This window comes from Pezoporus flaviventris, unplaced genomic scaffold (genome assembly GCF_033815535.1).
Source record: "Pezoporus flaviventris isolate CSIRO_AGI_PZ_B2104156 unplaced genomic scaffold, CSIRO_AGI_Pfla_v1 ptg000041l, whole genome shotgun sequence".
Taxonomy (NCBI): Eukaryota; Metazoa; Chordata; class Aves; order Psittaciformes; family Psittacidae; genus Pezoporus; species Pezoporus flaviventris.
Window position 1 is genome coordinate 12,699,803 of NW_026892589.1, and position 22,698 is coordinate 12,722,500.

Here is a 22,698-nt window from a genome sequence, read left to right on the forward strand (position 1 = left end):
ACTCTCTGACTTCCTGGGAGAAGGAAGTTGTCTGCATTCAGTACAGAGTTGTATTTAACCTACAGAAATTAGAACAGGAGTGAGATGCATAAAGTTTGTCAAATTCTGCAGCTGTGGGGGAATTAAAAGTGAGACGGTGGGGCCGACAGGGAGAGCACATGGAGTGTGGCCTTCAGTGTGAGCCTTGGCAGGGCTGGTGGCTGAGGACTGCTGGGGCAGTACTTTGCCTCTTGGAGAGCTGGAAATCCAGTCCCTGCACAGGCTGTCACTCCTTGACTGCCCTAAAATCTGAAAGCCCTGAAGAGGCAAAATGCTGAACTGGGCAGGGCAGAGAACCTTCTTGCACAGATCCTCTCTGGAACAGATCAGTGTGCAGAAAGGACATATAGTTGGGGAGACCTGCATTTGGGCAGCAGCTCTTGTGGAATGAGCTTTACAGGGACGCTGTGAGAACAAGCTCTAACTACAGCATTCTTCTGGTGCAGCCCAGCCTGATTGTACAGGAGTTACAGGGACTGGACCCTCTGTGGTTTGTTCAGCGCAAATGGGGAACACTTCTCTTCCAACTATCCAGGCATTTTCACCTCCTTTTGCTCTCCCACTTGAAAGTGTTATTTTGAGCTGCCTAACAAGATTCACTGTTGATTCCTTTTGGACCTGGCCCTAAGTGGGTAAATAAACTCCAGACAAATGAGCCTGCTGCAGAGAGAGCAGCATATAAATTGCCTCATTGATACCATCTGAGTGTCTCCTCATTCATTACAAGGGCTTCCCATTCCCTTCATGTGTTGTTCAAGAGTGTTATGCTCCTCCCTTCACTGCTCCCTCCTTGGAGAGCTTAGGGTTCTTCATGGCCTTGCAATTAGTTTTCTTTCCCACATTAGAAAAGCTGATAGCTTGAGGCTCTGACAGCTCTTCTCCAAAGTCCTCAGCCCACAATCCACTAAATCTTTTTATGTCTGTACAAAAGGTGGGCAGGGGTTTTGAAAGCAGAAAACCTTCGTTCTGGCCTGTGTTGTAGTTAATCCTCAAATTAATAGTGTGGGTTTTTTATGGTCCATTAGGAATGACTGTGGTAGCGTCTAATTACTCCACACTCTGTGCCTCCAAAAGGTAAAGCAATGGGAGTTCTTAAAGCCTCCCAGTGGAATTGAGCTGTTCTGTAATTGTGGCGTCTTAAACATGCCTTTACTGGCAAGTGGCGAGAAACCGAATTGAAGCAAAGCTCCTAATTCTCTTTTCTTTCCCCCCTTTTAGAGGAAGAGTCCGAACCTGCTACCATGCTGGAGCCAGAGGTACAGGAAGGTCCAAAGCCTGACTCTCAAGATGAGGAGGCGGTGCTCTGTCTCTCAGCTCCAGTGGGAGTCTTTGGAGAACCTCTGCCGAATAAAAGCAGCTTCTTTAGCAAGTCTGAGGACAGCAGCTTAGAAGCTCATGTTAAAACAAAACTGCCCTCTGCAACGGAGGAAGACGACCGGCTGCCTCGCACGCCTGGACTGGAGGTGATGATCCATTCAGAGACTGATGCTCTTTTGCTTCCAGCCCACAAAGTGCCATCCTCCACGCTTCCCTTACCATCCACTCCTGGTAAGGAAGAACCTTTAGTCCCTCCAGAAAAGTTCCCTGAACACTTAATGGTGACCAAAACGTCCATAGAAGAGGAGATTCCAAGGACTCCTGGGCGGGACATTTTGGTCAAGTCTTCACACCCCTTTGCGAAGTCGCAGAGCACGGACACTGTTCCAGCCACGCCAGGAAGCGATGCTCCCCTTACAGGAAGCAGTTTGACCCTCAGTTCCCCTCAAGTCCCAGGGAGCCCCTTTTCCTACCCATCCCAATCTCCTGGCATCAACAGTGGCATTCCTCGGACTCCTGGGAGAGATTTCAGTTTCACGCCTACTTTCCCAGAGGCTGGTGCTACCATTTCTTGCTTTCTGTCTGGCAAGAAACAGTCAGAGGATGACGTCGATGAGAAACCCTTTAAAGAGCCTCTTGGTGCTTCCCTTACGATCAGCATGAACAGTGTTCCTTCCCCTATTCCCTTCGCCAGCCCCCCACAAGCAGATTTCCACATGGACATGGGTTTGCCACCTGATGAGCCAATACCTGTAGCAGTCCTGCCATGCATGCATGGAGATGGAAGAATGCCCATTGAGGAATGCAAGGCAGAAGTAAAATCTGTTTTGCTCTCGTCAGAAGTACCCCCTGGTGCTTCTGTTCTTCCTCCCCCACCACCTCCTTCTGTCCTTCCCAAAAGGAGGCCAGGCCGACCAAAACGGTCACCACCTTCTGTCCTCTCACTGGATATGTACTCGGGCAAAACCATAGAACCTCCTCCTATGCCAGTGGCCTTGGTGGAAAGTGCTGTGGGCAAAGAGCTGCTGAGTGGACATCCAGATGCTTTCTATGGACTAAAAGACCCTGAAGCTGTCACCCTGGACTTCAGGAATGACGGTTTCCATGAGAAAATTGCAGCTGAGACAGTTGCAGAGAAACTGCCATTTAAGGAACTGGAGAACCAGTGGAATGAAGACTTAAAGGAGGAAGAAGCTCATGCGAAACCTAAAAGACAGTGGCGAAGGCAGAAGAAGTCACCTGAGCACCTCCCAGCGATTCCTTCCCCTGAGTATTCCCCACCCCGGCCTCAGTTCAGGCCACGCTCCGAGTTTGAGGAGATGACCATTTTGTATGATATTTGGAACGGAGGCATAGATGAGGAAGATATCAAATTCATGTGTATCACATATGACCGCTTGTTACAGCAGGACAATGGTATGGACTGGCTCAATGACACCCTGTGGGTATTCCATCCTTATATCCTTTCTCACTGGCGCTCTGCATTACACAGCACGTGTAACGTGCACTAGAGGGTCACTGTGTAGGCCTTACAATGCAAAAAACTTAAGTCTGGTGGAAAAGAGCATTTGCTTACTCTAACAGGAATTGCTTGCATCAGCAGGGAATTCTAGACTGCTTTATTCCCTGAAGCTGCAATACAAAAATACTGCAGAAATGGCTGTTCCTGCTGCATTTCAGTCTAAGACTGCAGGGAAAATCTGTATGCCCCTCTTCTGGGGAGGCTTCCTTGCTAGTTTGAGAAGCTTCTGTCTGCATTTAAACCATACTTTCTTTTTCAGCTTGCCTGTGGAATTTCGAGTTGCACATACAGGGCTTTAACCTGGGGCTAAAACTTGCTGTAAAAATAATCTCACCATCTGTGCCCAAAATGATGAGCTGTGGTATCAGCAGCTTTAACTCTTTGAGTTTGAAATACTAATAAGAGCACTGGTTTCTCAGCAGCACATCAGGGACAAACACAGCCCTGGGCTAGGTGGGGAATGTACTGGGGCTCCTGCAGCAAGTATGTGGGGCCCTGGTTGGTGCTAATGAGGCAGGATCTGGCCCCATCCGCTCCCTCCCTGGCCATCATCTGGTGATCAGCAGCATAGGCTGCAGCTTTGAATCTTTGGGAGCATTTCTGGGACACAAAAGCTGTCTCAGAACAAGGTTCTGCACATGTACAGCCACCAGGAGAGATGTCCAGTGCCTAAAAGGCTGTTCCTGTAATCTAGGAACTAGTAATGTTTATGATCTAGGAATGCAGTAATGTTTTTAGGAAAGATATACAGGTTTATATGTTAAAGAAGACAAATGCACCACCTTGTGTGTTGCTGGAGATTGTGTGGAGTTAAAATATCTCATCCCTTACCCCCTGCAAGGGACAAGACTTGATCTTAAAGGTCTTTTCCAGACTACCTGACTGTGATTCTATGAAAAGCCCAAACCACTCAGAAGAGTCAGTGATATGATGCTAGCACTAAAAAGCCTCTCAAAAGGGCAACATGAAAGATTAAATTTGTAATTTTCTTTCTACCAATGCAATAGCTTTGAAACAGATTTATTTAATCATTTAAAGGAAATACTTTTAAAGGATGATGAAAAATGTCATCCCTGGTAATTCTCAGTCTGTGTCTGCCCCAGCTCCAGTTTTCTGGTGTTCAGGGTATGTTAGGACTCACAGGGAGCATTTTTTGTGTAGAACTCACTTGTCCTAGGGTTCATGGCTGTGTTTTGGGGTTAGCCGGCGCTGTCCTTCCAGAAGCCAAAGACCTTCTGCCTGCTCAGTGCAGTGGCTCTTTGCCAGGCCAGCTGCAGGTTTCCTTCACTGATCAGGTCAGTGGGGTTTGAAACATCTGCTTAGGGGCTTACCCTTCCCAACTGGTCTGAAGGAGCTGATGTACTAAGGCTGGTGAGAGCATCATCTCTCTGCCTGCCCTTTGGGCTGAGGAGCATCTGATCTTAGTCAGTGGGGGTGATTGCTGCTGTGAGATCAGTGAAGCGTCTTCAGGGCTTGGGGTGCCTGCAAGGAGTTTCTGGAGGTAGAACAAAAGCATGCCACTCAGAGCAGAGAAGATGGTACATCCAGATGGCTGGGCAGCTGCTGTCTGTGTACATAATGGGTGCTGTGGGGAAATCCTTTCTCAAACAGGTTTCTCTTGACAGCTTAACCTTTTTGAGTTTAAATTTTCATTATCTCTTTACTTTAGCTTCCCAAATCACGCAGCTAAGGAGGAAAGACCGTTCTTGATTAGCCTGTGGGCATGTGGGCTTCAGTGATGATTGTGACTTTCCAATAGGATTGGGGCTGTTTTGCAACCCTCCCCAAACCTTCCTAGTTTCCCAAGCTCCCGGCGTTAGCTCTATGTATCTGTAGCAAGTTTTGCCTGATGTCCACTGCTGGCTGTGTTTCTCCTTAACTTCTTCCCACCTACTAGCTTTTCTACCCCCAAGAAAAAGAAGCGGGATGATGGGATGCGGGAGCACGTCACGGGCTGTGCACGAAGTGAAGGCTATTACAAAATTGATAAGAAGGACAAACTCAAATACCTCAACAATAGCCGAGCTTTTGCAGAGGAGCCTCCAGCTGACACGCAGGTGAGAACGTGTCCTGTGCTGTCTGCCAGGGTGCAAATGGGATTTGGTTTTATACGGTGTCACTCACAGTGGATGCTTCCTGCCTTTTGGCAAGGAGGAAGGTGAAGCTGTTGCTACGCCTGTGTCAAGTCGGTCATCCAGGAGCTGCTGGGGAGGTGTTAGTGTTTGATGTGGGATGTTTTAGGAGGCCACACATTCTGCAGTGGTGTGTTGTAGCGCAAAGGATTGCTCACAGGGAGGCTGCAGGGTGTTGGGTCTGTGGAGCAGCTTTGATCACCCTGTTTGTCCTCTCAGGGTATGAGCATCCCTGCCCAACCTCATGCTTCTACCCGGGCTGGCTCCGAGAGGCGGTCAGAGCAGCGCAGGCTCCTCTCCTCCTTCACTGGTAGCTGTGACAGTGACCTGCTCAAGTTCAACCAGCTCAAGGTAGGTCAGCCATGGATTGCTCCTTTGGGCAGGGTCTGGTTGGGAGTAGGCTGAGGCCAGGGCAGGGGATCTCCTGTCAGGTTGTGTCACCTCAGTGATGCGCATCTCAGCATTGGGCACTGCTCTGTGTGACTGGTATCTGCCATTCCTGTATTTGATGTAATACAACTTGGTACAACAATACAACTTAATATCATGTGCAACACAAATAACTCACCTAAAGAAACAGGGACAGAGCAGTTACAGAGAAAACATGACACTTAGTACAGTATCCTTACTAATGAGAAGCAGAGATTATGGCTATAAATGAGTATATAGTGATTACAGAGCTTGAGCAATCAGGATTATGCAGAACTGAGACCGATGGCCTCAAAGGGTCTGCTCTCCCCATAGTGTGGTTGGTGCTAAAAAAAACCTCAAGAAGTGCAACTTCGTGGGACCTCCCATGACATCTGTCCTGCCTTCCTGTCACCACAAGATAGAAGGAAACTAAAATCAGGTTGAAGTACCCCAGTGCTGCTTGTGCTGCAGATACTGGACCTTGGGACAGCCTTTCCCTTTCTGTGCTGTGCCTAACTCGGGGTTTGGGTTTTGGGGTATTTTCTTCATGCAGTTCCGGAAGAAAAAGCTAAAATTCTGTAAGAGCCACATCCATGACTGGGGCCTTTTTGCTATGGAGCCCATTGCAGCTGATGAGATGGTGATTGAATACGTGGGTCAGAACATCAGGCAGGTAAGCTGGACTGTGGGTGAAGCCTGAGCAAAAACCAGCCCTGAGAGAAGCACTCGAGTATGACAGCAGGGGTTGGAGTCCCTGCTCTAAGGCGCTAGCTACGTCACGTAGGCAGAGGTTGGCATGTGGCTTGGAGGTACAAAGGTGGGATTTTCAGCAACCCATAAAAACTAAGCACTCAGATCCTGAGGAGCGCTTCTGTTTTCAGTGAGGTTTGTGTTCTCGAGGCATTTGGGGTCATATATCTGTTGAGTGACACAAGCACAGCGTTGTATAGGTCTCTGCTCATGGATCGCTTCTGCAACATGTCCTGACCCATGGGGTTTTCTTTAGGTCATTGCTGACATGCGTGAAAAGCGATACGAGGATGAAGGCATCGGGAGCAGTTACATGTTCCGAGTGGATCATGACACCATCATCGATGCCACGAAGTGCGGAAACTTCGCCAGGTTCATTAATCACAGCTGCAATGTAAGTACCACGGGTTTGCATGGAGCTGTGCTCTGCCATCCTGAGAAACCCATCGAGTCCTTGCTGACTTTGATTGGGGCCATGTTCAGAAGTAGCAGGGGGTCACAGGGTTGTGATTAAATGTCAGTGGGCTACAGCAAATCAGAGTCTAAATCAGCGTAAAGAGATTTGTGAGACACAAGAAATAAAACACGCAGCAAGACAAAGAGCACTCAGGATCCTCCTGACTGTGTTGGGAGACCCTGATGGACACTGTTCAGATCTCTCTAACAAATACTTCTTTAAACTGACTTTTAGCATTGTTATTCAGTGGGAGCAGTCTCCTTCTAGTGTCCAAACTGGAAAAATGTTTTCTGCCCTGGCAGTTAGAGAAGCTGCTTTCTTGTCTGCTCTGTATTGCAGTCTACGCTCAAAGGCTTGGCTGCCTGAGCAAATGATTAAGCATTGGTTGAGCTGCTCTCAGCCTGTGACAAACTTGGTGGAGCATCATCCAGGCTCTTCTGCACCACAGATAACCAGAATATGGCATTTTGGGGGAGCTCTATTTCCTGGCTTCATGCCTTCCTCTCAGCTTTCCCTGGGTCTGCACTCTGGAAACATGACTGAGGCTATATAAGGAAAGTACTTCCCTATTTTATTTTAGCTTGGAATAATTGTGGAGGCTGGGAAGCTACGGCCATCAGGAACCTAAATCATTACCTGTTCTGTCACCCTTGCAGCCAAATTGCTATGCTAAAGTGATCACGGTGGAGTCTCAAAAGAAGATTGTCATCTACTCCAAACAGCACATCAATGTGAATGAGGAAATTACCTATGACTACAAGTTTCCAATTGAGGATGTAAAAATCCCATGTCTCTGTGGCTCTGAGAACTGCAGGGGAACCCTGAACTGAACTCAAGGTTTCTCGTCACATTTGCACCTTCGGCCATGTCAAAACTGTGGTAACCAGGTGTGGTTGCACTTTGCCAAATAAAAGGAAAAACAAAACAAAAAAACAGTAAAAAAAGGAACAAAAAATTAAAAAGGAAAAAAAAATTTAAAAAAAGAGAGGAAAAAAGAGAAGAAAAACCCCAAGTTTCGCACTTCTGCCAGGATCATGAATGACAGCAAAAGCGCACACGCTTAGGAGGACTGTTCATGTTTCAGGTGCTCTTTCCTTTTCAGATCCTACGCGCACACAAAAAGGTGATAACCATTTTGTGGCATGGTCTATCCAAACACTAGCTTCTCTGTTCAGTCCCTACAGTAATGCTCCAGAATGGAATAATGGTACCTTTTTCTTTTTTTTTTCAATTGTTGTTCTAAACCTTCATCTTTTCATCAATGCTGCTACCTTTTTCTCATCAGTTCTGTTGGTTGAAAAAGACATTCAACGTTTAAATGTGAAGCAGAGACTGAAAATGCCATATAGGGTTTGTTGGGAGCTTGATTGGCTGAAATTGCACAGATTTCTCAGAGTAAGCTGTAAATAAATGTAAGGTTGATGTTACAGAGCAAGCCAGAGGCTTGAGGGGGTGTGAATGGGGCTGCGTGTGTGTGTGAGCGGGTGTGTGTATGTACGGAGACGTGTCTGCAGCCAGACTCCAGGTGAACTGTCCTGCCTTTTAGTTAGGGATGAGCCTGAACAAGTCCCCCTAAGCCAGACACCTGGGGAGGAGCCAGGTCAGCTGCAGACCTCAACACCTTGGGCTTGTCTCTTAGTTTTCATATGACATGCTGGTATATTGGGGGATCAAAACCTCTGCACCTGCACGTGAAAAAATACGTGGATACCACAATGACTAGTAAGGAGTCAAGTCAGTTGTGTCGCTGTAGCATTGTGGCATGGTGTGTGGCCTTTGGGGATGCCTGTTTCTTGGAGGCTGGTTTGTCTTGCATGCAAAAAAAAGGCTGAAGCTGAGATTAAGTGGACAATTCAGCCCATGTTTGCACTCTAGGGATCTTATCCTCCTTGGAAGCATACACTATGGCCCACATTTTTGATAGAATTTCCTTCCTATAGATGGGAAACAGGCTGATCTGTGTCTTGTATTAATTTTTTCTCATTTTTGTCTGCATTTCCCTGCCCTTTCAGCTTGTACATGGAGTATTTGCTCTGTCCTTGAATATGGGAAATGCCTCCTGTGATAGGAACAGGCTGCATGGCGCTGGTCTCCTCCCTCTGTTACTCAGTAACTTGGCCTGCGGTGGTCCTATCTCTCCAATAAGAACATACTAAAAGTGTCCCTGGGAGCAATCCTGTCCTCCCCCATCTACAGCATGAAAATGAATGCTTCTTTAAATTGGGAAGGCATGTTTTGAAACGAGTTTTTGATATATTTTGTCCTTGTAGATGTGCTGAGGTGAAGGCTGCAGCTCTTTGAGAGGTTCCATTTAAAAATGGGGCAAAGTACCAAAGAAATACTTCTTTGGATTTGATCTGGAAGTGTTACATGACCATTCAGGTATAGACAGGATCACTTTTTCAACTTGCATTGAACTTCTCCTGCTTTAAAAGTAGAGATTAGTTGTACTAAAACCTTTTCAATTGGCTTCTAAGGGGAGGTTGCAATATCATTATGAAATGTGAAGATGATCTGTGTAACAAAACATCTTCTCCCCAACAGAACAAATTGCACAGCTGTGTTCTTGTAGCCTTTCAAAATCAGGGATAATTGCTCTGTCGCCACAACTTCACCATCAGAGGTTACCGCCTTGCAAAAGAGTTTCCTGGGAGGTTTTCTAGCTGTTACATGGAGCTGCCAGGCCCACACTGCACTTCTTCAGACAAAAAGCCAGAAAGAATAGGAACACACAGACTGCTATGAGCTGCCTTAATACTGCCTGTATTTCTGTCTGAGGTGAGGAGATTGTTGTTGAGATTGGAGAGCCCGTAGTGTCTCATCTCTTGGTTTTGGTTTGGTTTGTTGTTTCCCCCTCCCACCCCAACTTTATAAACCTCTCCAGCAGTTGGGTAACAGTGACCCAGAACCTAAAACGATCAGAAGCACAACTAGTTTCTGTCACTGAACATTGGTTGTAACTGCAGCGATGGCAGGAGCATTTGGGAGCTAAACCTGCTGCTCAGTTTTGTTGTATTCTTTGGTTAAATCAGGTTCATCTTGTGTTGATGCTCCAGCTGGCAGCTCTGCAGCTTGGCTTTTTACTTTCAAAGCTTTGGAAATGCACAGAAGTTTCCTGTTTCTCAGAACTGAAGCCCCTGTGTGTGGCAGTTCTGCTGGTGTCCTTGGCCTTCTTCCTCTCTGGTCCATCAGACCAGTGCACTAACAGTGGTTTTGTGGGGGCAAAGACACCCCAAATGTCTCAGCCCTTAAGTACCCATTGACAGTGTTGCATTTCCCAGCATATCAGTGTGCTCTGGATGGGATTAGCCCCTGTGGTTTGCCTTAATCTTTGTTGCGGAGAAGTGGGAAGGAGGCAGGTCGTGGTTTTCTGAAACAAGACCTGCAGGTTGGGGTTCTTCACTGCATTTTTAGGAGTGCCAAAAGGATTTGGGTACCTAAATCACTTGGGTACTTCTAAAATTGCCTGTAACCCATCTGGTTTTAGGATCCCAGACAAACAACATGAGTTTTTGGAAGAGCCGAGCTCCCAGTAGTTTCCCAGTAGGAAACAGAGCTGTTGGACTTCTGAAAAATCACGTTAGTCTGGTCTCAAAGCCAAACGTGAGGCTTTTCTCCTCCATAAATCTTGGCTTGCAGAGTCCTACCTGTGCAGCTCTTGTCTCAGACTCCAAAACTGCCCCATTCCCAAACCAAATTATCTTACAGTGAGGATTCTGTGTGTGGTTTAGTGATTTCCATGAGCTGCTGCAGTTGCCTGTGGCTGCCCTGTCCTGGCACGCTGGTGGGGTCTCATCAGGACACGGGAGCCCTGCAGCCACGGACGTGGTTTTGGAAGGCAGCCCCATAGAGATACCTCTCTAATCCCTCCTGGACCCATCTCCTGGGGTGAGATGAGGGAAAGGCAGTAGGTGTGCGATTCACACCCCAGCCTGGATCAGACCCAGCGTTTGCCTCCGTAGTCAGCACAGGCACCCCATGGAAATAGTGGCAAGGACTAAAAAGAAACCTCACCAGCATGTGCTGCTTTACAGAGAGATTTACAGATTGTTTTGGTTGCTGGAAAGCCTGTCCCCAGTTTATTTTCACCTGAATTGAAACCTAAGGCCAAAAATAGACCTGACCTTATGCTCCCTGCAGGTTTCTGTCTCCCCAGGTGAAATGACCCAAGAGAACAGTGCAAAAGCTTTGGAATTAGGACTTAAACCCTTAGTTTCCCAGCGTGAAGCTGGCTGGGGTTCAGGGTGCAGATGCCTCCACGGTTGGAGTTCTTAGGAAGTGAGCTCTGTGCTTGCAGGTCCTGCCTGCTGCTGCCCAACACCTTCATTTATCCATTCGGTTCTCCCCCCCGTTTGCAATTCCAGGTTGGTCCCAATAAGTGGTCTGTGACTGTTGGGGGGTCCAGCAGGGGAAGGGGCTCATCTTGCAGATATTTATATTGTATAGAGCAGCTTATTTCTACAAGGAAAAACAAAACCATTTTTAAACTCCAACAAACAGTACTTTCAGTTCCGGTTTTTGTGACCTTTTTCAGGGATCATTTCAGTGCATTTCTGTATAAAAAAAAAAATTAAGGAAAAAAAAGGATTTTGAAGTATCAAAAAGAAAAAAAAAGCATCTTCTGTACATAGGCAAAGTCAAGAATCTTCTCTTCAGACACTGTTTCTTGTAGAAACATGTTGAAAATTTTTTTGCTGATTTCTTTGTACTTCAAGAGCATGTAAATAATTTATTAAAAGTGACTATTGTAATTTGGAGTTCTTTTTAAACAGATCCCAGCTCTAAATCATGTCGAGGAGACGGGGAGGAAGAAGGACTTCAGTATAGCAAAGGAGCTGGTGGCATTTACAGCTTGTGTCAAGCTTTGTATAATGTAAATTCTGTATAAATATGGGGTTTTTTTGTCAAATAAATAGATGGAATTAGAAGCATTAAGAAACTGAAGACAAAAAAATTGCCAAGTCAAGGCTTCTTCTTTGCCCTCCCCTCCGTCTGAAACCTAATGTGCAAAATCTATTTATTTCAAGCGAGGAAATGTGTACAGTCTAATAGACAACCTAAAAGCGTATTTAAGCGAGTTTGCAACTGGATTGTTTTCAAGTTAATATTTGTGTTTTGTTTTCCTGAGTTTCCTCCTTAATTGCCACTGTAGTATTTGTCCAAGCGGAACGAAACGCAGCGGAACGGGCACTCTAAACCCAACGGGCAGTTGTAAGAGCGAAGTGGAAAAGAACAACCCCCGCTCCCAATCGTTGCAGTTGTCCGGTTGGTTCAATTCACAGTGTGAAAATAAGGGCCCTCCTTTAAAAGGAGGTAAGTCAAATGGTTTGCAATAAACGAAAATCAAATCCTTTTTGTTCTTTTTAAGTTCCTTTAACACAAAACAAAGAAAAGAAACCCCAACTCTGCTTTGAAGATTTAGGATTTCTGCTTTTTCTTTTGTTAAGCCAGTTTATAAATTTAGGAATGTTTTGTGCATATAGAATCTGTCACCAGTATGTATCTTGTTTTGAAGAAAGTGTTTTTGTTGTGGATGTGTCATGCTGTATATATTTGTTCATATTTTTGTGAATTGAATACTATGTACCATTGTATTATAGTAACTTTTATAAAGGAAACCATAAATATACTGACTTTTCTTACAGAAAAAATATGTTGTGCTTAATGTACAGCCAGGGCGGCTCTTTGCTCTCAGACCCATGCTGGAACCGGGTGAGCAAAAGGAACCAGATCCAGAAAGAGAGCAGTCCAAAGAGCTGAGTATCAGCAAAGTTAACTGAAGGTATCAATTCTGGTGAGCAGGAAATGACAGATTACTTTGAGCAACATTCTGCTGCATGAAAGAAATACGTGAGTGATTTCAGTTTATAAACTTAAAATTGTCTTAGTATTAAACATTCTTACAACCCTTAAGAGCTGAAGCCCCTGCCACGGTGCTGGGTGTCCCTGTTCCATCCGCCCTCAGTGGTGCAGCCCAGGCCCGTGAGGGCTCTTTGCTCCTGCAGCCTCTGCCCTGGATTTCTCTGAGTTCACCTTTTCTTAATCACTGTTTTAACTTTATGGAGGAGAAAGCTCTTAACCTACCAAGCAGGCATTGGTGTAGCTGGTTTGGGTCAGAGGCCCTTTGGTTTAAATCAGCTTATTCACACCTGAAGTGAATCCTGTTACCTGTGGTTTGCAGGAGGGGGAACCACTGGGGTCTGATGTGAATGAAAGCACAGCCTGGAGCTGCCATGTGACCCCCTCCCTCACTGGGGGTTGCTGCTGTGAACATGGTGGTGGCCAAAGTGGCTTCCCTGAGCTTTAGAAAAGACACCCAGAGCAGAGGTGAATGCTGTGGCTGATGGAGGAGGGAGTGAAAGAGACAGGAGAGAACTTGGGCTGTAGGTGACTTCCCAGCTTGGTTCTTGGTTTCTGTCACTGGCCACTGTGTTGGAAGGGATGCGGACGCAGGACAACCTGTGTGGGGCAGGAGGCAGCAGGGCTCAGCCTGGAGGGTGGCTGGATGGAGCTGGTCTAAGGAGCCTGTCCTGAGCCAAGGGCTTGGCAGGGCCTTTGGCTGCTCAGGGTTTGAGCAGCTTCGATATTGGGTAACGGGAGCAGGGAGGCTGGGGAGGGAAATGTGCAGCATTAGGAGACCCTGAGATGTTCTTCAGCAGTTGTGGGCTGAGGTCTGTGGGGCCCTCAGGGAGCACTTGACCTGCAGCCACGTGAACACGGGGTAGAGGCTCCAGCCTGACACGTGTGAGGTATGAGGAACTCAAGCTGTGACAGAAAAGGGTTTAATCGTGTGACTGGGGAAGGTCCCCTTTCAAAGGACAGTGACAACACCAGAGCGATGCACAGAGGGAGCTTTGCACGTGCAACCAGGATCTGAGCCAAGGAATCCGTGCCGATGCCAGCAGTTCCTTCTTGGAACACGGGAGAAAACCCAACCCTTCATTAACACAGGAATTTACAGGTATTAGACCAAGACTGTTTCCTTGTGAAGGCTGAAACAGGTAAATCAGATAAAGTCTCATTCCAGAACGTTGCAGCTATCCTAAACCCGTGTGTTTAATCTCAGCTAATTCAAGATTGAGTCTAAAAGCAATTAAAACCTCACAAAATGGGATGCACAAGAGGCCAAGGCCCCCGAGCTTTCCTCTCCCAGCTTCCCGTGGTCCTAAACCTAACAGAAAACCTTGGCTACACTAAATTTAAACACTCCCAGTTGTTTCTTCTCTCTTCCTCCATAGCTGCAGGTCTTCAGCTGGGCTGGGGTAGGTGTTGAGTCCTTCTGCACTTCCAACTTGGCAGCAGCTTCCCTGGGTTCATGGCACTTGGGACTGGGTATTTACCAAAACAGGGGCTGCTCCCCAGTTCATTTGTGACTCAGCCCATGAGGGCTGAGGCTGTTTTCCGCCCCCTCTTAGATGCGCCTGGTCTCCCCGTTGGGCTCCAGCACAGTCAGGTTTCCTCTTGCATCTTGATCCATTTCGATGGCTTCAAACAGAGACTTGAAGTTTCCAGCGCCGAAGCCCTGTGGAGATGGCAGCAACAATGAGAGACCATGGGGATGGGCAGCAGGTCCTTCATCTCCAAGGCGGCCAGCAAAGAGCAGCACCAAGAGCTGCCTGGGTGATAGTATGTGATGACCCTGAGGTCTTAAAGCCTTGTGCAATCCTCACCGACCTGGTGGTTGTGCCGCTGGATGACCTCCAGGAAGACCGTGGGTCTGTCTTGAACCGGTTTGGTGAAGATCTGGAGCAAGTAGCCTTTCTCATCAAAATCCACCAGGATTTTCAGTTCCTGGAGGAAAGAAACAGGAGCAAGGGGATCCCTCTGTGTTACCCTCATCCCTGCAAAACGCTCCGTGGAGCTGGCCTAGCCCCAGGCAAGCCTTTTCCCTCCCAGGCCGGTTTCACTCACCGCCAGCTTGTCGATGTTCTCCTTCACTTTGATTTTGGCAGTTTTCAGCCTCTCCCGTAGCATCTGGTAGTAGCTGGATGGGACATCCATGAACTGCACACCCCGTTGCTTCAGGTTGGTGATCTGCAAGGCAGGGGAGACCCTGGGGTTGGTCAGGCATGGGGCTGGTTTGTGGCAGAGGTTTGTGTCAAGAGCATTGCCTGGGACAGGCAGTGTCAGGAGGCAGTGACACTTTCCCGTGGCTTTGGCCAACCTTGTGTGGGGACTTGTCCTACGATCTCACTTAGGGCACCAGGAACAGGAGGACCCAAGATGCCCTCTCCAGGCAACGCAGAGAGTTTGCCACCGTGTAAGGATGCTTCATCCCACCCTGACCCACCAGAACCTCTGGAGGCCCTTTGGTCTGGAGAGGAGCCCAAAACCAAGCGCTCAGCAGTAGCTGGGCTCAATCTGGAGCAGCATGTGCCCCAGGCAGAGGTGGGTGATGTGCTGTGGTGGCTCAGCCCAGCAGTCCTGTGACAAGGTCTGTGCCCAGCAGGACTGGACAGGGGCTGCACTCACTGCTGAGATGATGTCGGAGGTGTTCAGTGCGATGTGCTGCACTCCAGCCCCTCCGTAGTAATCAACGTATTCCTACAGGGAGAAAATGTCACCGTGTTAGTGGCAGCACAGCTACAGCATGCAAAAGGCTGAGTGGGTTCTGAAGTCATGACAGAAAAATCAGCTCAGGACACTATGAAATGAAGACACTGTTGGTGAGATCAGGGGTAAAACAGCTCTGTCCTGGTGGTTCTCCCAGGGACCTGAGCAGAGCAAGGGCTACTTTCCAGTCTGCCCCAGCTCCAAATCACTGACCCCTTGGTCCCTTTGCCTTCATCACAGCCCCACTCCAGGCAGTAGCAGCCTTGATGGATCAATCACCAGCGTCCACTCACCTGAATCTGGGATTTCTTCTTGCCAAACGCTGGCTCATTGATGGGCATCTTAATGGTCTCTTCGTAGTTGGTGACCACGATGGAGCGCAGGGCACTGAACTCCGTGTGCAGCTGCTTGTCATCCACTGACCAGAAGCGGTGGAAGAGCAGGTTCTTCTGGTACCTGCCCAGGCCACAAAGGGCACAATCAAGTCCCTCGCTCCATCCCCACACTAACAAAGCTCTGCTCTGCTTTAATTAGCCTAAGCATGAGCCCAGCAGAGTGGTGCTGCTGCTCCCCCCCACTCTTACCAGTCTGCCACCGGGACCATCTGGAGGTCGGGCTGGTTCCCCACAACGTGGTCAATGAAGTTGAGCTTGCCACTTGGTCTGCAGGGGGAAGCCAGGGGTGACCCTCAGCTGGGCTCGGGGCACACCACAGCACAGTGGGGTCCCCTCCAGCTCCTTGGTGGCGCATCCCATGGGCACACAGTGACAAAGAGCCGGGCAGAACCTTCTGGGAAGCACTCACAGCTTTGGCAGCAGGGGGTCCCTGAAGAGGGGCGCATGGTACCCAGGCAGGAAGAGGCCTTTGTAGTTGAGCTTTTCTATCAGGGTGTGGGTGGTGTCACCATACTGCAAGAGGGGGGAAAGCGGTTGTGGCCTTTTGGGGACTTCCTGTGTCCAGGCTGCTCCCCAGACCCCGCTCTGGCGTGGGCTCAGCCCCACAGCTCCCTGCTCTCACCGTCTGGATCACCGCAAACTTCACCCTCCCGAATTTGTCCTCCTCCACCCAGGGCTCCTTCAGCACCGTGGCACCGCGCTCCTTGGCTTTCTGTGTAGGAAGAGACAGGCCCCTTGTGCTGCAGCTCGAATGGGCTGGTGGGGGGACACATCCCCAGACCCTTCCCCACCTCTCCTCACTGTTTCAGGGTGCGGGATGGAGCCGCAGGGCTGCCTTACCTGCACAATGAAGTCGCAGTCCTCCACCTCGAAGGAGATGTCCTTCACCCCATCACCGTGCTTCACCAGGTGCTCACCCATCTCTGCCCGGAGCAAGAGCAGCCACGGCCATGAGCAGAGCTGCTTTACTCCACCATGGCCATTTCCCCCCCCACAGGACACCTACCCTCATTGCCTGGGTTGAGAGCAGATGAGAGAACAAACACGATCTGGCAAGGAAGAGAGAGGTGAGCAATGGAGACTGCAGCGTGGCTGCAGCCCCAGCCTTGGGCAGAGGCACCTCAGGTGCAGGGTTTAATGGTGCAGATGGCTTTTGGCAGCAACCACGTGCCCAACAGCAGCTCATCCCCCCTGACTTCCAGCCTGGCAGTGGCATCAGCCCCTTACCTTGTCTTGCTTGATGACGTGTGACACCACCTCCCTGCTGCCGGTCTCCAGCCCCCGGTACGCCAGCTCCTCGAACCCCAGCTTGTTGCAGTAATAGGATGCAGCCTGCGGGCAGGTGAGAGCCCCCCCCCCCCAGGTGAAGCCACATCAGTGCTGGTGACCCCCCCAAACCAGAGCATCACCAACAGCCCACAGGGAACAGCCACTATGGTGTGTGCATGGCCATTGGCAGGTGGGGAACTGTCACCACATCAAAATGTTCCTGCCTGTGTCCTGTTCACCTGTGAGGTTGGGTGAAAAGCAGCTCAGGTTTGAAGCAGAAGGGTTTTAAATTCAATGATGGCTTTTGGCAGTGAGTGACACAGAGCTGCTGCCACGAGGCCTCACTGCTCTGCAGCCCGGTGGCCATGGCCCTGTGCACACCCCCGGCAGCGCCCCTCGCCTTGCGCAAGGGGGCTCAAGGCCGCTGCCCGAGGCCGTGCCGGTGGGACAGGGACAGCTTTGGGATGCAACGCCCCCCCCAGCAGCCAATAACCAGTGTCTGCCCCTGCCCCATGCCCAGCCGCAGGAAGCCTCTCACCTGCTTGGCGTTGCCAACCCAGAAGGTGATGGAGTGGAAATGGATGAAGCGGCCTCGCAGGGGCTAGAGGGAAAGGGAAATCAGAGCTGAGAGATGTCAGCACGGCCCTTCCTGCAGCACTGCTCGTCTGCGGGCCAGGGAGAAGCAGCGGCTGTGACTGCAAATGCATTCCTGTGAATACAGCTGAATCATAGAGCCCCAGCCTGGTTTGGGTTGGAAGGGACCTTAAAGCTCATCTAGTTCCAACCCCCTGTCCAACCTGGCCTTGAACACTGCCAGGGATGGGGCAGCCACAGCTTCTCTGGGCACCCTGTGCCAGCGCCTCAGCACCCTCACAGCAAACCAGGTGAATTCCCATCTCCTGCCCTGAAGCAGCAGCTTCCAAAGTGCCTCACAGCCAGTCCCGCAGGACACTGCTCTGTGGGTGGATGGTGCAAAGCCCCAGCTCTGGCACCGCAGCCACCCCGGTGCTCCCCATGAGCCACCAGCCCGGCTGTTTAATTACCCCAAAACCACCTTTACACAACCCCAGCACTGGGACCACTGAGCTCTGCTCCCCATCACCAACTGACCCACTGCAGGACGCAGCCGTGGGGTAGAAAGCGTTTGGTAGGGGGAAAAGGTGGTGAATGGAAATAAATGTTGTAAGCAGTGAAGGTCCTGCTTAGGCTCTGGGGCTGGACCCGTCGCCTCCCATTTGTCACCTGCCTCCCAAACCAGAGAGTAAAAGGAAATGAAAAGGTTCCAATTATTAATGTTGGTTTACGATGAGGAACCGCGTCCTGTGTGGTGCAGCCAGAGAGGAGTTTTAGTTGTGATTGTACCAGATAATCAAGTAGTATTTGCATTAATGCAGCTGATGTTTCTCAGCAGACAGCAGGGCAGGACCATGGACACAAAATGGCTCTTACCTTTTCTCCCTTGTCTGTGTAAGATGTCTGAAAGAGAAGCAGAAAGAGAGGTGTTAGCAGCTCAGGAGGGTACCTCAGCCCCCATGGAGCTTGGATCCAAAGGTCAGTGTGTGAGGCACAGCTCTTCTACATGAAGAACAGCCACTAAACCATCCGAATTCAAGCAGGATTAACCCCAGTAAAGCTCCTGGATGTCCTGTGCCATTAAACCCCAAACATTTAAGGATTCCCATCTGCTGCCCCTCACCATTTTTGTGCGCTGGTGATGTAACAGCGGCAGAGAGAGTGAGAGTACAGGAGGACATTTAATATAGTGGTGGGACACGGAAACTCCTCCTCGGCTCCACCTTCTCCCACCCCCAACCAAAGCCTTTGTGACCAAGGGGTGTGTGTTTGGTTTGGGCTGGGATCCACCAGTGTCATCTCCTGGGTGGCTTCCAGGTGTCACGGGGTCCTTTGCAGCCCTGGCTGTGGCTCAGCAGGGTGGAATCCAGATGGTGAGCGTACATGGACATGGACATGGACATGGACATTTCCAACTGGGACCTTTAAGCTCCTCCAGTCCAACCCTTACCCCAGCACTGACAAGGCCACCACTGACCCATGGCACCGAGGCCTCGTCTCCACGGTGTGTGAACGCTTACAGGGATGGTGACTGCAGCCCTGCCCTGGGCAGCCTGTTCCAATGCCTGAGCACCCTCTGGGGCAGGAATTGTTCCTCAGCTCCATCCAAACCTGCCCTGGTGCAGCTTGAGGCCAGTTCCTTTTGTCCCATCCCTTGTTCCTTGGGAGCAGAGCCCAGCCCCTCCTGGCTCCATCCTCCTGTCAGGCACTTGTAGGGAGCCATCAGGTCCCCCCGAGCCTTCTCTTCTCCAGACTGAACCCCCCAGGTCCCTCAGCCGTTCCCCATCACACTGCTGCTCCAGGCCCTGCACCAGCTCCGTTTCCCTCCTCTGGCCCCGCTCCAGCACCTCAATGTCTCTCTTGCAGTGAGGGGCCCAGAGCTGAACACAGGATTTGAGGCGTGGCCTCACCGGTGCTCAGTGCAGGGGCACAATCCCTGCCCTGGCCCTGCTGCCGCACTGGTGCTGATCCAGGCAAGGATGCTGGGGACTGCCTGGGCACGAGCTGCTCCTGCTCAGCTCCATCGCTCGGCACCCCCAGCTCCTTTCCCATGAGCAGTTTCCAGCCGCTCTTCCCTACACCTGGAGCGCTCCATGCGGTTGTTGTGGCCCAAGCGCAGGTCCCGGCACTTCCCTGTTGAACCTCATCCCAGCGGCCGCAGCCCATTGCTGCTCCGTGACCCCTCGGCACCACGTGCAGTGCCAACGCCGCGTCACCGCCAACGCCGCGTCACACCGCACGCCCTCGCTCTGACCACGCCCCCCTTGTGGGCGGAGCCGGGGCCCGCCCCGCCCCTCCGGCTGTGACGCGCTTTGTCCGCAGCCGGCGCCCGTCGCGGCCATGGATGCCCCCGGTGGGAGCCGCCCGGTGACCGTCAGCGACGTGCAGGAGCTGGTGCGGCGCAAGGACGAGCTGGAGGCGCAGATCAAGGCCTGCTACGAGCTGCTGGAGAGCGTCAGTGCGGCGGGGCGCGGGCGGGGCGGGCCGCGGGGCCGGGCTGCAGCACCGGGCCGCGGCCCCACGGGCGCTTCTTCCCTCGCAGCAAAAGGGCGTGGGGATGAACGAGCCGCTGGTGGACGCGGAGGGGTTCCCCCGCGATGACATCGACCTGTACCAAGTGCGCACCGCCCGGCACAGCATCGTCTGTGAGTGACGGACGGGCGGAGGGAGGGAGGGAGCGGCGGGGCCGCTCCGGGCTGGGGGGAGAGGGGCTGAGAGCTGGGGTGGTTCTGCAGCGGGAGAGAAGGCTCCGTAAGGGGAGACCTCAGAGCAGCTCCAGTGCCTGAAGGGGCTCCAGGAAAGCTGGAGAGGGGCTTGGGACAAGGGATGTAGGGACAGGCCAAGGGGAATGGCTTTAACCTGCCAGAGGGGAGACTGAGATGAGCTCTTAGGCAGAAGCTCTTCCCTGTGAGGGTGCTGAGGCGCTGGCACAGGGTGCCCAGAGAAGCTGTGGCTGCCCCATCCCTGCCAATGTTCAAGGCCAGGTTGGACACAGGGGCTTGGAGCAAGCTGCTCTAGTGGAAGGTGTCCCTGGATGGGCTTTAAGGTCCCTTCCAACCCAAATCGGGCTGGGGTCTGTGATTTGTGAAGTTCGGTGAAGCGCTTTTGTGGTGTTTGTAGAATCAACTTGGGGTAAAGAATAGCTGGGGTGGTTTGGGGTGGCTTTCTTTGTCTTCTACCAGTTGACAAACATCTGGTGGGCTGTGTGAGCAGGGCTGGCACCAGCACGAGCAGAGGTTCTTGGCAGCCCCTGCTGAGGCCCGGGTTGCCCATCCCACCGTCTGCACACCGCTGCGCGGAAGAACCCGCTCTGAGAAAGAGCCCTGGGTTGTAACTCGCGGCGCTCCTCGTGTGCCCCGCTGTGAGCGCAGGTCTGCAGAACGACCACAAGGCCCTCATGAAGCAGGTGGAGGAAGCTCTGCACCAGCTGCACGCCCGCGAGAAGGAGAAACACGCCCGGGACGAGGCAGAGGCAAGGGCCGAGGCGCTGAGCCAGAGCCAGAGCCTGCCACAGCCCTTTGCCAGGGTGAACGCCGTGACCCCAGGGTCTCCTGCCGGCGTATCGGTGAGCCTGGGGGTCTGACAGCTCCTGGGGAGCCAGCGCACAGCGTTCTCTGCCTCCTGTCGTAGGTGGGGATAAGCTGGGGGCTTGGTGAGGGGATTAGTGCTCTCTTCCCAGCTGTATCCGTGCACCACACCTCTCATTCCAGGCCTCCCTGACCATTCCAGGCTCGGTATTTCTGGAGAGGGACTCTTCGTTAGGGACTGTAGTGACAGGACAAGGGGTAACGGGTTAAAACTGAAACAGGAGAAGTTTAGATTGGATATAAGGAAGAAGTTCTTTACTGTAAGGGTGGTGAGGCACTGGAATGGGTTGCCCAGGGAGGTTGTGAATGCTCCATCCCTGGCAGTGTTCAAGGCCAGGTTGGACAGAGCCTTGGGTGAGATGGTTTAGTGTGAGGTGTCCCTGCCCATGGCAGGGGGGTTGGAACTGGATGATCTTAAGGTCCTTTCCAACCCTCACTGTTCTGTGATAAAACAAGACAGAGGAGTGAGTACTTGCTGCTCTCCAAGGACATGGAGGGTTGCCTGAATGGGGAGAAGAGTAGCGTCATAGCTCGTCTGTCTGCATGTGGCTGGGTGAAGGGCGATGCTCCTGTCTTTGGAGAAGGCAGGCGCTCATCTCTCTTCTGCCTCTGCCCAGGGCCTCCAGGTGGATGATGAGATTGTGGAGTTTGGCTCCGTCAACGTGAACAACTTCCAGAACCTGCAGAACATCGCCACAGTGGTGCAGCACAGCGAAGGGGTGAGCTCCTTTCTGCTCTGCCTGCAGTCTCTTGCCCGTCTCCCTTAGCCACAGCTTTTTCTATTCACTTAGAGCTCCAGCATCATCGGTTTCATGTCAGAAACAGTGTCAAGTTCAGTGTGTGCTGGTTTAGCCTTGTTCTCACAGCACTGAGCAAATCCCTGCTGCTTAGAAGAGAGCTAAGAGGTGTGTGCTCTTTGCTGCAAGCATCACATTGCCTGCTCTCCCCTGGGGGCTCCCTGCAGCAGCAAGCTGTGTTGCTCTGCCACCCTCGTGGGCTCACCAAAGATGCTGCCACAGCCATCAAGTGCCTTAAAGTGGGAGTGAGAGATCTGGAGATGTCTGTACACAAAATGCTCTCTTCTTTTGGATCGAGCTGCAGGGATGGGAGTGGGTGCTGCTTTAGCATCTCCCCTGGGCCTAAACCCTTCTGGTGGCAGAAGAAGGAAGAAGAGCATTCCCTTGGTGCTGGGAAGTTATTCTTTATCTCGGTATCTTCTGCGTTTCAGAGGCCCCTGAGCGTGACTGTGATCCGTGGTGGCAGAAAAGTGCACGTGGGGCTGATCCCCAAGCGCTGGGCTGGGAAGGGCCTCCTGGGGTAAGCTGCTCTTTCACTTAGAACAGATGAAGCCTCCCCCCAGCTGTGGTGGCTCTGATTCATCCCATGTCAGATCTTCTGTGCCTGTTTGAGAACTGAGCTTTCAATGGTTCCTTCTACCCTCTTCTCTTTCAGCTGCAATATCATTCCCTTGCAGAGATAACCATCGCCTGGAAAACAATAAAGCCAAAGCTTGTGCCTGCTTTCTGGACCCTGATCTGGCTGGAGAACTCTGTGGTTTTGGTGACAGAACTGATTTGGAGGCTGTGAGCTCTGGGTGCCAGGCTCCAGAGTGGAGAGGTTCTGATGGAGCAGGGCCTGCTGCACTTCAGGATGGCACTGGCTCATCGGGAATAACCTGCAGCACTGCAGGACT

General features: G+C 51.1%; 3 protein-coding genes across 4 annotated transcripts in view; 2 read left to right on the forward strand and 1 right to left on the reverse strand.

The window, feature by feature from the left end:
• SETD1B (SET domain containing 1B, histone lysine methyltransferase) overlaps nt 1–7,561 on the forward strand; it is a 48,067-nt gene extending 40,506 nt beyond the window's left edge. For both annotated transcript variants that reach the window (XM_061466297.1, XM_061466298.1), the window contains exons 13-18: nt 1,258–2,814; nt 4,769–4,935; nt 5,230–5,361; nt 5,975–6,094; nt 6,428–6,565; nt 7,285–7,561. In XM_061466297.1, coding sequence (XP_061322281.1) covers nt 1,258–2,814; nt 4,769–4,935; nt 5,230–5,361; nt 5,975–6,094; nt 6,428–6,565; nt 7,285–7,458 — 2,288 coding nt within the window. In that variant the 3' untranslated portion in view covers nt 7,459–7,561. The remainder of the gene's footprint in view (nt 1–1,257; nt 2,815–4,768; nt 4,936–5,229; nt 5,362–5,974; nt 6,095–6,427; nt 6,566–7,284) is intronic.
• Nucleotides 7,562–14,014: 6,453 nt separating this feature from the next.
• On the reverse strand, nt 14,015–17,513 carry HPD (4-hydroxyphenylpyruvate dioxygenase). Its single transcript, XM_061466301.1, has 12 exons — nt 17,384–17,513; nt 16,804–16,908; nt 16,583–16,625; nt 16,417–16,499; nt 16,199–16,288; nt 15,986–16,089; nt 15,766–15,843; nt 15,475–15,637; nt 15,101–15,172; nt 14,540–14,662; nt 14,303–14,419; nt 14,015–14,150 (listed from the first exon to the last, which is right to left on the reverse strand). The coding sequence occupies exons 4-12, from the start codon at nt 16,495–16,497 to the stop codon at nt 14,040–14,042; spliced, it is 939 nt and encodes a 312-aa protein (XP_061322285.1). The 5' UTR covers nt 16,498–16,499; nt 16,583–16,625; nt 16,804–16,908; nt 17,384–17,513; the 3' UTR covers nt 14,015–14,039.
• Nucleotides 17,514–19,715: 2,202 nt separating this feature from the next.
• PSMD9 (proteasome 26S subunit, non-ATPase 9) lies at nt 19,716–22,533 on the forward strand. Its single transcript, XM_061466303.1, has 6 exons — nt 19,716–19,872; nt 19,961–20,063; nt 20,790–20,983; nt 21,623–21,724; nt 22,234–22,322; nt 22,458–22,533. Exons 1-6 carry the CDS (start codon nt 19,759–19,761, stop codon nt 22,483–22,485), a joined length of 630 nt encoding a protein of 209 aa, XP_061322287.1. The 5' UTR covers nt 19,716–19,758; the 3' UTR covers nt 22,486–22,533.
• Nucleotides 22,534–22,698: the final 165 nt, after the last annotated feature.